Source organism: Protopterus annectens, chromosome 8.part0, assembly GCF_019279795.1.
Source record: "Protopterus annectens isolate FY-2018-M chromosome 8.part0, PAN1.0, whole genome shotgun sequence".
NCBI classification, from domain to species: Eukaryota; Metazoa; Chordata; order Ceratodontiformes; family Protopteridae; genus Protopterus; species Protopterus annectens.
The window spans coordinates 311711340-311725672 of record NC_056741.1 but is presented as its reverse complement, the minus strand read 5'-3'; the positions used below and the strand labels follow the sequence as shown (position 1 = coordinate 311725672).

General features: G+C 36.8%; 1 protein-coding gene across 1 annotated transcript in view; it reads right to left on the bottom strand.

Annotated features, from left to right (window-relative positions):
- Positions 1–6: 6 nt before the first annotated feature.
- The window catches only part of LOC122808224 (membrane progestin receptor delta-like), a 64283-nt gene continuing 49956 nt past the window's right edge, over positions 7–14333 (bottom strand). The window contains exons 3-4 of the mRNA XM_044079186.1: positions 12742–12838; positions 7–624 (exon numbers count right to left, since the gene is read on the bottom strand). Of these exons, the coding sequence (XP_043935121.1) occupies positions 454–624; positions 12742–12838 (268 nt within the window). The 3' untranslated portion in view covers positions 7–453. The remainder of the gene's footprint in view (positions 625–12741; positions 12839–14333) is intronic.

Sequence of the window (14333 nt, the reverse complement as noted above, 5' to 3'; positions counted from 1 at the left end):
ATCTGAGAAAGATATGTCCAGTTGGCCATTTACAGATGAAAAGAACATGGTAATCCTTCACTCAAATGAGACGAAGAAACACAAAAGGCAAAAACTATAATTTGTTAAGCTTCCTGAACTTGCCTAACACAGACTACTTAATAAAAAAGTACCAAAATTCTCCCCTACACATTCTTATCAACTTCAGTGGAAATAATTTTTTGTAATTTTATCAATTTGCTAACCAGGTAAGCACACTGCAGTCTCCCTGCTCAGGAGCAACCCAGGATGGTTTGGTTAAGTGACTGGCACAGATTCATATCATGTACAAATGGAGAAGGAAGGAATCAAACCCTGTATCTTTGACTACAGGAATGCAACTTGCGCACTAGCAGCCATGACCACCTCATAAACAATTTTTATAGACACTTTCCCTGTCTGTAACAGTTAAATACACTTTTCTAATAAGTGCAGCTAAGCAGGCAGAGGTTCATTATTACCAATGAAATCAAAACGTCCAGGTGCTAGGCGTTCAGGGAGGTGGGACGAGAACAGGAAACCAGTCAGAAATGCAAACAAGAGGTGGTGGCAGTGAATGGGGATGGCAGCATTCCAGTTGCAGTCTTCTCCAAAGCAAAACAGGAGCTGAAAAAGAGAAATAAACCACTGTACTAGAGCCGCATGCCAGTTTCACCATCTCTGTACTAACTTCAAAACAAAAATATCGCATACCATTTTCTATATATTATTTTCAAGTTTTCAACAGGGTTATTAAAAAATCTTACCATAGATCTATACCCATTCTAATAATGTTGTGACACATCATGTTTCCACTACTTGTCCAAGTCCATATGCAATGTTCTCTGCATTTGCATCCACTGCAGTCTTTACTTCTATATTACTGATCACGGTATAGACCTCTGTACCACATGTAGTACTTTGTTCTGCTGCCTTTCAGACTCTAGCACTAGTTAAAACTATGCCCTACGGTATATTTCATTTTCTAAATTCCTGCACAAACTAAACTGTTCTGTCATAATTTCTTCCAGTAAACATCTAATTTTCACTCTGATATTTACCTTGCAACAGCTTTCTCTTTTGCATTAATTGAAATTTCACAACTGCCCTACTTAATACACTGCCAAATTTATGGTCATTTTTTGTAGACATCTAACAAAGTGTCCACTACACTTAATCTCACAAGCATTAAGGTAGGGTCCTATATATTGCATAGAGTTCCAGTATAAAATTCTAATCAGGACTGAAATCTATAACCTCAGATGGCAAAGCCTAAAAAGGCATAATACATAATGAGATATTCCAAAAAACCACACATACAGCAAAGTAAATGTAATCAATGCAATAGAAAAGAACCACAAACTTGGTGACATTTCCTTCACATTCAGCAGTCCACAACCTGCATTCACTGTACCCCCTCCATTAATATGTACTGACTCTGAAGTTAGTACATAAATCTTGTGCCAGTAGCTATGCCAATATGGTTATGGTTATGTGGGAGGAAGACTATCTGTTCAGGATTTTTTGTCCCTTTTTATCGTAGATTTGTAGATGATTTTGTGTGTGTGTGTGTGTGTGTGTGTGTGTGTGTGTGTGTGTGTGTGGATAGGGAGTGTGGATGACATGATGAAGTTTTATAATTGTTTAAACAATATTACTGCATTTTTGAAATTTTTCTATAACTTATTCTGACACAAGAATTGAATATCTGGATATCTATGTACATAAACTTAAGGATGCTTCAGTAGATAACGTATCTTTAGGAAACCTTGTTATAGAAATACATTACTACACAGAAGTAGTATGCACCCCAAACACATACTTAGGAATATAATTAAGGGACAAGGGATGAGAGCGTCCAAGTTAAATGCATCTGAGGAAGGGTTTGTTTCAGAGATATCTGATCTTAGAGAGAGATTACTTATGAGAGGTTACAAGGAAGCTGCGATTAATGATATAGTGAGTACAATTCCTATGATGTGAAAGGATGTTGCATGACCGTATTTTTCAGAATATAATAATTGTCCCCCACTGTGACGATTGGGGAGAGATGGGTGAAGGCTGCCAGCCTAGTCAAATTGAATCTGATATATAATTCTGGCATTTGTAAATAAATGTAAAATACAGGCATGTTTCTTGAGTGTAAAAGAATACGGTGAAATGTGGAACTGCAAAATATGTGACAGCATTGCACTCTACTGGCCCAGTGAAGCATGTTGTGACCCTTTCATGTTAGAATTCGGTTCTAGTGCATCTGGATGAAGGTTTCATGCCCATTGTTTTAAGGCTAAAGTTTATGACCTGAATTTACATGTGGATGGTGCTTTACTGCTCTGATTTCTATTAGAATATACATGTGAAATGCCTTGTATTGTTGTAAGTTTCTGAACAGGTGTTAGATTGCTAAATAATGCAGTTTGTGGCCTGAGAACTCAGACCAGGTGTTAAGATGATGCAATATGAATACTGTGAAAACCTAAGTGTCAAAAATGATGTAATTTGGGAGGGCCTTAGAGACATGTCTGTTAGTAATGTTTAAAAACTATTTCTCACAAGAGACTGAGAGCATTTTGATTTTGGATATCTAACTCAGCACTCTGCCTAAACTCACATGTAAATTTCTAGCACTGTGATTTCTTGTAGGAACAGTTAAAGCTAGTAAAGATTAGTTAGGTATTTTTCTTTGAAATCAGACCTGTCCTACTGTATTATTTTAAGTTTCTGTGTGATCTCTGAACTCTTAGCTATCTCTGTGGTGTAGTAGTTTTGTCCTGTATTTTAGTTATTTATTATTAAATATTTTTAAAACCTTCTTCCTGTGGCTGGTTTATGTAGAGATAAATTATGCTTTAGAGTATATTATATATTTATATAGTTTATTGTAATAAGCCACTCCAATAAGCCTAGACTGAATAGTCACATTACCATTGGATAATAATATTGCACAGTAATAATTGGACACCCTTTTAAGGGCCTTTTAGTAGCTGATATTATTAGCTGGGTGGTGGCAGGGATTACTACTGTATGGTCTGGGTAAAGGGTCACAGCTGGAGAATCTGTGTCAGCCTTTCTCAGGAGTGTCTGTGAAGTTGTATAAATACTTATCTCAAAGTGTGTGTGTGTGTGTGTGTGTGTGTGTGTGTGTGTGTGTGTGTGTGTGTGTGTGTGGTGTGTCAGCTACTTGGCAGGAACACGAGGCACTGGTTGGACAGAGAGGTTAGCTTGCCCAGCTAGGCTGAGACCTGGACCCTATAGCTGTGCCAGTGGGGAGTCTTATTGGGGACCTGTTGAGCAAGGGAGCAAGCAGCCCCAGACTGACTGTGATCTCTGTGTGCACTTAAGGGAAATTGTACTTTACTGTGTGTATTAGTTATCCTTTCCCCTCTTCTAGGAGATGACCTCCCTGGTGCTAGTGGTGAGGATTGAGGCTCCTTGATTGCTGGGCCAGGGCACGGTCGTCACACCCACATACAATTGTTCATGAAGGTGAAGGAAGGAAAGCTAGCATTCCTTTATACTATACAAGTGAAGCCAAGAAGGTAATGGGGATTATTAATAAGCACAGGGATGTTTTGAAAGTGGATCCTAGAGTTAAAGAAATAGTGGGGGAGACACCCTGATTTAAGAAATGCTTGAAAAAGATGTTATATTACCCAAGAGAGACAGTCAGTAATAAATATAATGAAAACAATATTACTCAACCCTGTAAGAGGGGCAACTACTGTTCTTATATAGATAATAGTGGCTGCTTTGAAAATCCTGATACGGGGTACAAATTTGTATTTAAGGTAACAGCTGATTGTTGTACACAGCATGTTGTTTATCTAGCACACTGTTTACAATGCGGGGCATTTTATATCAGTAAAACCGATAGGATGCTAAAAGATAGGATAAGGGAACATCTATATACCATTAGAATCTGTTCCATTAAGAATGCTTTATCGAAACATGTTATTAATACTAGTGTACAACACACTTTTACATTTTTAGTTATACATGTAGAACCTAGTTTACATGGAAAGGACATAAAGACTATAACTGAAACTATTGAACTAAGATGGATAATTAGGCTAAAGGCTGAACAAGGGAAGGGGCTGAATGAAAAAGCCTCTTTCAAACCTATTTTAAAAGTACGTAATTTACGGAATTGATTACACATTTTATAATGTCATATTTTAATGTTGGTTTAAGGTTAAGATTCTCCAGAGCTAGAGCTGGTTTTGCTGATGACATTCTTCATGGCTTCATAGAGGGATCTGCTGCTGCTTCCTCCTCCCAAGTTTCTTGATGAGCTTTTGCACTCTCCCATTTGTAATGAATACTGCAACGATGAATGTACTGACATAGTACAATTGTGTAAAATCTTACCATAACAGTAGATGTCCTCGCTTTCACTGCTGCACTATTCACTCCCTCCATCCCCCTAGTCTTTTTCCTTCCTGGATGTGCAGGTTCTCCTTGGTTTTCCTTGGACTGCTGTTCCTACTGGGGAAATGAGTTCTGAGGGTGGCACACATGAACGTCACCTTTATGCCCTACGCTACACAAGGAGTGTGTAGGTGACATTCAGCGTACCTTAAAGGAACAGTACACTTTGTTAAACTAGCTGGACGGTGGGCTTCACGGCAGGAGGATCCCCCTTTTGTAATGAATACTGCAGCGGTGAATGTACGGACATCAATGAGTATTGAGTAACTGAATCCATGTTAATTGACTGTTGGCACTAGGTAATTATCAGGTAGGTGGCATCAGGTATGAACTTCAACAATATCTTGATCTGAATATAAAGCTGGCAAGAGTTCCTTTGATTTGTAGTTTCAGGATGACAGGAAGTAAATAAATATTGCTATTAAAACCATCAGCACTGCTATGCAGAAATCACACAAAGGAATTAAAAAGTTAATACTCTAATGGGGAGAAGGAGATAATTCCGGCTATAGAACAAGGGGGTTGGGTGTGGTTTTGCAACTGTCACTGCTTAATTAGTATCATTTAATAGAATGAAAGTGAATCTGTGAGAAGGAGAATAGGGACTGTACTGCAAACCCTAGGACTTCTCAATAAACTTGACTTGCACTTAGCACTGCAATGTGAAATAAGAGTCAATGAAAATGAAGTGAACATAAAAACATAAACATTAGTTTTCATTAAAGGGCAAAAAATATGAAAACATATTTTCTGTGAAAATAAACCTAATTCATCACCTTAGAGAATATTTACTGCTTATAAGCATCCAGTTCTGTGGAATGCCAAGAAATGTCTAAACATCCACCTATTAAATTTACAGAAATCATAATGAAAGGGGTAGAGAGAAACTAAGACTTGGAAAGACATCTTAGAGTAAAGCACAGTTTACAGTGAAAAAGCAAATTTATCCAAATAAAGGAGCTGGATAGAATGGGTAAGAATGGAACTAACATAAAACTACTAGATTAAAGTTCTTGATGTCGAGAGGAGGGACAGTGAACTCTCCTTCCTAGAGAGAAAGCATTTAAAACAAGCTTAAAAGGGGGTTGCTATATCTTAATGAAGTAAAATCTATAGGCTCAGAAATTGTCTAACTTTGGCGAAAGGTGTTACATGCAGGTGATCAGTGACTGTGTGAGATGGAATATTATTCAAGAGTAATAGGGGTATATATTATGAATGTAAAGAATAGAAAGGTGGGCCATTGATGTGGGGAGGTAAATGGAAAAAAAAAACATTAAAAATGGAGTATTTAAAGGGCTGAACACTAAGAATCTAACTTTGTTTGCTAAATCATTTGGAAATGGAAGGAAGGCATAAACAAATTGTGTCATAATATAATTATAGGAGTGAGAGCTAGATGTCAGATTGCTTATCTGAGATTCTGGAATAGGATATGCAAAACCAAGGTACCTAGGGTATAGTGTTAGGGGTTATGGAAGATGTTGTACAGATTCCTGGAGGGAAATGAATATAACAGAGAGCTTTTTTCAAATCTTTGAAGGAAAAAACAACATAGGTCATTTAGATTGTTCCTTAACCTAGAGGGAACACTTTGAGTATATAGAGGACACTGTTCAAGCAAAATATTTTTCTGACCATGCACGTGTCCTGAGGTTAAACTGATAAAAAGAGGGGAAAGAAAAGCAGATGATAGTAGAATGCACAGAAGGTATGGGTAAGCAGAACAATGGTGCTCAAGGAATTGAGGACAAAATGAGGAAGATGTAAAACATGCCTGCAGGAGAGGATAAGGAGGAGGAGTCAAGAGGTGAGGAGTTGGAATTAAGGTTAACTTGTGGGGAGGATCATAGTGAATAATGCCGAAGAAGGAAGAGATGCGAAGTACAGAGGATGGAATGTAGAGCTGAATGGAGTGTAAATAAAATGGTCAAGGTTCTGAGAAGGACTGCAAACATGATGGCGAGAAATAAAGGGACTGATGTGATGGTGAGGAATAATATGGGTCCAGGGTTAGGTAACAAGGGTGGCAATTATTAGCCTGGAGACTGAAATATTTAAGAGGAGAGATTAGCAATGAGGAAACTGGGGCTGTACAGTAGTGAATAGAAAAGTAAAGAATGAGGACAAATGCAAAGAGATTGGAAGCTTTTAGGGGAAATCATCTGGTAGAGCTGACTTTGTGGTACAGCGAGATGAAGTTCTGAATATGTTCTAGGTGACATGATTTTGACTAAGAGATACAGGTGTTGGAGAAGCAAGTCACTGTGGGAAAAAGAACATAGTGACCAGCAGTTGCTTACCCATACTGGGGGAGGAGATTGAGGCAGGGACTCAGTGTTATGCTGACACCTGGTGGAGGAAAGGTGCAACAGCAGTCTGAAATTGTGGCAGCACTCCAGTCCTATCAACTAGTATGTTAATCTGTAGCTTGTCTGAAAGTGTGGAAGCATGCACCCAATGCCAGCATTATTTCCCTTGAATCAGACATGTGCATGCTGTGTATGGCCACAAGGGGGTGGTGAATATAGGACATACAATAAGCATCAGTGAGCCATCAACAAGGATGGCACACTAAAGCTGCTCTGTAATTCCTAGTCTTAGGACTAGTTAGGTCTTCTCTCCCAAGTTATCCCTCTCTGTGTCAGTGACCGTTGGTCTGAGGTGTAATATGGACCTTCAATCAGTGTAAGAAAGGAGGACGTACTACGCAGGCTAATGATCAAATTACTACCAAGGCGAAAAATAGTTGAAAACAAGAACAAATCCTTAAGCAAAGATGGATACCTAGTCAGTTTCCAAAAGGTCATTGCTATGCATATGATGACTCACTTAAAATATGTACTTAATGTTAAAATAGGAGTAAAGGTGCTGAAAATCATGTAGTGGGCGCTAGTCAAATTTCTGACTAAGAATGAGAGGGTTTAGAGGATATGGCAAATTGCTGGCCAATATCCTTACATATGACCACTGACAACCACTATCATCAATCTGTGAACAGAATTAATTGTTCTCTCTTTACATCTGTATCCATTGATAAATGTTATATTTTGTCGGTATATTTCTACTAGTATGCTGTGTTATTTTTATTATATTATTTTTATTAAGTTGTCTCTAACAGAGGTAATTATATGTTGAAATTCAAAATAAAATTGCACATCATGACCATCAGGAACCTTCAGCTTTAATTGACTGAGTGCTTTTGTCTCACTTTTCCCATGAGACGTCTTCAGAAACTGTATATTGAAATTTGTAGTTGCCACACTGGCATGGTCATGGCTGACCATGGTCTGTGAACGTGGCCCAAAAATTGTTAATGAAGTAAATAAACAAAAATAGATATTTTATTAAAACAACTTGAGAAACAATTACAGAGATTCCTAGCTCCTTGGTAGCATGCATTTACAGGGAAAAATAAAACTGATGTCCTTAACATAGTTAGATGTGAAGGGTTTTTATAGGAAACAGGTGATGAGATTACTATGGTTTTTCTCAAGCTTATATGAAATACACAGGTGGCATCTGTGAAGGGAAACATTTAAAGTCACCAATGTTTGGACTTTATGGGGTTTTATGGAGGGCACTGAAGGGTCACAGAAAATACATCTGGGCATGATTTTCTTAAATATCAAGAACATTTTGCTTTTTTAGAAATCCAGATAGGATCTAAAAGTGCGAAAGTAATACTAACAACTATGATATGGGGTAGAAGAGGTGGACTGTATCTAATGGGGGGATGTGCAGAAGAAAGACGTTAGAGGGGCAGGTGGTAAAGAAGTGGAGGGACTGTTGGCAGTTACATAGATTCATGGGGGTCTATATTATCTAGTCAAAGAGGCATCACAGCGAATGCCTCTTCATCGACCCCTAAAGAACAAACTGCAAATTACGAGAATGGCCAAATCAGAGATTTTTTTCCGAGGGAAAAAAATCTCTGATCCAGCAAGAAATGAAACATCACTAAGAACACCTCAAAGTGGGGGGCTTTGCCCCCCACACACACACACACAAACCCCTATCTAAATATGCCAGTTCCGAGATTGCACTACAGTGGGAAAAGGGGCAAATTCATGCTGATGACCAAGCAATTTTTTTGACTAGGAAAAACATCGCTGATTTGGCCATTCGCTGTAATGCCTCTTCAATTATATAATATAGACCCAGATTCATGGTGAGGAACATGGTTGTGTAGAGTAGGAAAGCAGGTGTGAGGATGGCCATTAATGGGTTGGATTTTCTGTTAAATCTTTGGGTGATTGTCATTAAGCAATTAATAATATCCAACAGGGTGGGTGTTATTAGGGAAATAATGGACTGCAGCCCTGAAAAGTACATTATTTCCTCAATCACACCTATCCTGGAGGGCATTATTCTGCAGTTTGCAGTTGTTTCACTATTAGTATATATATATATATATATATATATATATATATATATATATATATATATATATATTTTTTTTTTAATATATTTATATTATGTAAAATGGTTTGTCCACCTATTATTTTGTAGTCGCTATAGGATATGCAGTTGTTGTTGGAGGATGTATTTTACATCCAACATATAAATTATGTATTTAATGTCTACATACACACACACACACACACATACAGCCAAGACATGCACACACAGTCATATATTCACACAGTAAAAGATGTAGAGAGACAGTTTCTGACACATACAGAGAAACTCATGGATACTCACACCTATACAGAGGTACATACTCATGCACCCATATATATATATATATATATATATATATATATATATATATATATATATATATATATATAAATATACACTCACACACACACACACACACACACATATATAGATATATATATATATATATATATATATACACACACACACACATATATATATATATATATATATATATATATATATATACGTATAGAAACTCATGCATACCCACACCCATACAGAGGTACAGACTGATGCATATATATATATATATATATATATATATATATATATATATATATATATATATATAGGTCTAGTTCTAAATTTCAAACTTTCAAAATGTCAACTTTCTTATTGTCAAGATCATAAAACTTAAGTTTTGAAAAGTTTGAACCATTTAATTGGAGATCCCTATATAGCACAGAACAGTATATTTATAATTTTTCTTGCTGTAGTGCAGTCGCAAAGTTGGTATATTTAATTAGCAGGGGGTGTAGGGAGCAAAAAACGTAAAGAAATGTTTTTGTTTTTATTTTTTTATTTAAATTTTGAACTTTCAAAACTTCAGTCTTAAGGTCTCGACTGTAAGAAAGTCGACATTTTGAAAGTTTGAAATTTAGAAGTAGACATATATATATATATATATATATATATATATATATATATATATATATACACATACACACACACACACATACTTTTGATTTTTGAAGAATGTCCATGAATTTACTTCATATTTCTGCTCTGTGACTTAAAACATGTCTGATATTTAATACTTCTTACTGTTTGGAAATATAATATTGATGCAGGACCTTTGCTTTATCAATCTTTCTCTCTCGTGCGCACACACACACACACACACACACACACACACACACACACACACACACTCCCTCTGCCTCTCTCTGTCATTTGCATACACATATACAAACACTTTCCATCTCTCTCTTTCTCTTTCTTTTTCTCTCACTCTTACTCATTCATACACATCCATCCTTCCATCCATTTATCCATCCATCTATTATAACCCCTTCTTCCCATTTGTTAATATAGGGTCAGGATGTCACATCAACAGGGACAATCAATGATGACACCATGAGGTGGCTAGCCTGCCTTGCTTTTTCCTCCATAACACACTCACACATATGGACAGTTTAGTGTCTCCCAGCCATCTACTCCATGTCTTTGGAATGTGGGAAGAAACGAGTGCAGCTGTCAAAATCCCATGTGGACATAGGGAGGACATGCAGACTCCACACAGAAGGCATACCAACTGAGAGCACACTTTTCCTTCTAATATATCTAACTGCATTAGTTTTGTTTTATTTATTTTCCTGTGCTCATTAAACACATTTTACGTAGTGTGGAAAGTGAGGAGAGAATAAATGGCAGCGTCTTGTAACAACTTATTGCAGTAATTTTTTTATTTTTTATTTCAGTTTAATTTCTTATTTTGTGTTATTTTTTTTGACTGATGCTCGCTAAACCAACCAATTTAGTGAGAGAAAACATCATGGAGGTCATTTGCATTCAGTCTGTCCTTTACCGTGGCTTCATATGCTGCAGTAAAGTTTCAGACTTGATAGAGGATTTTTCCTGTACATTAATAACCCATTAAAGAATGCCTGTTTTCCAAAAGGGTACTGACTTTGTGATCCACCTGTTTTCTAATTTAATGCAATATAATGAGGATAAGGAGGGGTAAATACTTTTCCACAGAATGTTAAACGGTTTGTGAAGTTAAATAATATGAATCATGAGAAGATTCAGAGGTAGGAAAGGAGTGAAAGTGGCTAGAAAGACTGAAAGCCCTGCCACAGTCCTTCTGCTGTCTGTTTATTCAGAAAGGTTACTTGAGGTGCACACCACAGTAACCTTTATGAATCCCCCTCAAAGTTATTATAATTCTTTAATTCAAATGAAGTTTTTTCATGTATAGAACTAATCAGGGAGATAGTTGTATAATGGTAAAGCTAACTGTACAGTATTTATATATGTAATTAGTAAATACTTCAAATGAAATATAGTATTTATTTGTATTAAAAGGAGAGAGATTTAATATAGAGAGCTATATCAATTTAAAATATGGATCAATTCCTGTTGGGTAATGCATGCCAGCTGATTATCCCAGCAGTATTTGGCAATCATGTTAAAAACTTCATAGGGATTGGTCACAACCCTAAGTCTCCAAGTCAGCATCCTGACAGGCATTACAGCAGATACCCTTAGATTAGATTAAGAAAAGTATTACTGCAATAGACAGTCTTTCACTCAAAGTCTCACAGCTGAAAGCACTAATAGGAACAACCCACAGTGGTTGATATGATCCATTGTTGCTTTATTGGGTTTTTTTTTTTTTGCATTTTTCATTTCTTTAGACTATTTCTACTAAATATACTTCAAAAGTGTGACACAGTTTGCTTCTTTGTTATGCTTAGCAACAGGAATGTGAAGTAAAAGTCCTCCCTTGTATTGTGATGCATAAACAAACATATAATACTTTGGATCTGCTAAACTATGTTTCTTGCTGCTCCGTGCTGTATCCTTTTCCCCTAACACCTTCAAGTTTATATGTAGCCTGTTTCTTATAGCATTCCAGGTGGACAAGTGAGAAATCCCAATGAAACGGTGCCTGTCTGAAGTTACTTGGGCTGGAATTGTTCCCATGTTATGTGTTTTATAAGGAACACTTCACTTGAGCAAAGTTCAGCTGCCTTGAGCTCCAGTTTAGAGTACCACTGTTCAGAAAAAATAATACAATAAGAATACAGCTTAACAATGCTGATTACAACAGTCAGTAATGCATTTGTGTTGTCAGCTTGGAAACGTAAATACCTACATTGCCACCCTATGTTTCAGTATTGTATACTACTGTTTTTATTGTCATATGAATCACATGCACCCCTTTCATGTCTCTCACCCTTCTGATTCTTATATTCTGTATTGTGGTTATGCATGAAAATGGCCAGTGAACTTATCTAGTTAACAAATAGAAAGAGTGAAATAATACAAGGTAGAATGTGATACAGAAATGAAGTGTGGCCTTAAAATAATAAAATGTCAACACATCCATGAGCAAAACTATAATACAGCAAGTTTCAAATATGTATTAACTAACGAGAGGAAAGTGAAGGGACAGGTAAATAAATTACTGCAGTAGTGGTTCACCAGTAAATTAAAAAAGGTACTTTTACAATTTAGTTAAATTTGCAGAAGCCTGGAGTTTCTATCTGGGGGATCTGGAGGCAGGTTTAATAGTCTTTAAACCCATTCTGGACTTAAATTGCTTTGTTACTGTGCCCTAGTTTCTAACTCTGTACTCTACCAGACAGTCAATATGTTGCAGCAAATGTGTAGGCTTTTCTACTCACCTTAATCACACAAACCTCTCAGAAATCACAAGACGACATTGACTTCTCAGGTTAGAGTCTTACCTCATGGAAACCTAAGTGTTGTTTGTCGCCAATACAACAAATGAATTGCAGCCATAAAAATGGTCATACTATCTGCCCTACTGTCCCACAAATATGAATGCTAAATTGTCAGAATTCTTTCCAGACAATTTCTTCTGATTAGTGTACATTTGAAATGCAAGGAAAAGCAACTTACCCTGTATATTAGAGGGATGTTATCAAAAATGAATGGATAAACAAAAGCTCCAGTACGAAGAATTTTGCTCAGTTTGGGTCTGTCAAGTTCCAAGAAGCTAAAAAGTACAGGAAAAAACAAGAATATGAAATGCATAGAAGAATTATGTGATTAAAAGAATACTCCTCACAAAGCACACCACATACTAATGTACACTTCTGTGGTAAAAACCATATTTCAAGAACATTAGTCTAAATTCAGTTCATTTTGTTTTCTTACAATTTGTCATCTATTCCTGTCAATCCTATGCTTGCACTAAAAGTACAAAACTGCAGGTAACGGAACACCATGAACTACGTGTTAGAATTTATATCTCCATGGATCTTTTGATTACATTATCTTTTTTCACTCAAGGCTAAAACACTCACAGATGTGCATATTTAATTGAGAGGAGAAAAACAGCACTCTAAAACACTATTGTTAAAGAAAAAATGTAAACTTCTTACTGGTTGACAAGCCATGAGTGAAATGCATTTTTATTTAGGTACTATCATAGGTTCATAGGTTCATAGGTAGGTACTAGGCTATCTGCCCGAGGGCATTTATAATCCTAGCCAGAGTGTGTCGGCTTTCGCCGCCCATTGATTAATTAACTGAGCCTCTGTCAAGCAGAGCCAATGAAGTGATCCCAGGGGTGTATTTTCTGTTACCCATCCACTCATCAAGGCTTCTCTTGAAGAGTGTTAGTGAGGGGCTCTGCCTAATGTAGTTAGGAATTTTGTTCCAAAGCATGGGGAGTCTCTGTGACAGGAGTCTATCCCTCCAGCATGTTCTATTTATTGTTGTGGTGAGTTTTAGCTCACTAGAGCATGTGGCTCGCAGTGACTTGGATTTCTTTAGGTGGAGCATGTCCATCAATTCTGAGTTGGACATGGCTTTGTAAGTCAGGCAGAGATCACCTCTGAGTAAGCGATATGCCACTGAGTACAGCCAGAGGTTTTTCAGTCGGACTTCATAGGACATATGTTTGAGGCCAGTAATCCTCTTGGTGAGGTGCTTTTGTGGTCTTTCAAGCTGTTGGAAGTGTCTTGTGAGGTACATCCCAAATGGGGCATTGTACTCTATGATGGGTCTGATGAGTGACGAATTGAGGGGCACTGTAATCTCTTTATTTCTAGATGCGAACCCCTTAGTAATTAGATGAGCCACATAGAAGGATTTCCTAACTACTTTGGCAATATGTAAAATCCAACAACAGGGACGAAAACCACAGAACAGCATCCAACCAAAAATATTCAAATCCTTTAATAAAATTAAGCGCTTTTTGTTTGTCACAGTATGCAAACTTCTTCAGACAAATGAAGTCATATGCAACAGCACGTTAAATATCAAATCAATTAACAACTCAATAAATCAATCAAGTCATTTAAAGGAGAAAATTCACTTAAAAGAATTTTCACAAACACCGCTGCACTAACTGACATTACAAATAAACACTTTTCATAGTAAACCTAAAACCACTCAAATTTGTGACGTTTAAACATTAGCATTAAAAACAACACTATAAAGTAACACTAAAGTACAGTGCTAAACAAGCTTGACTTACACCATGT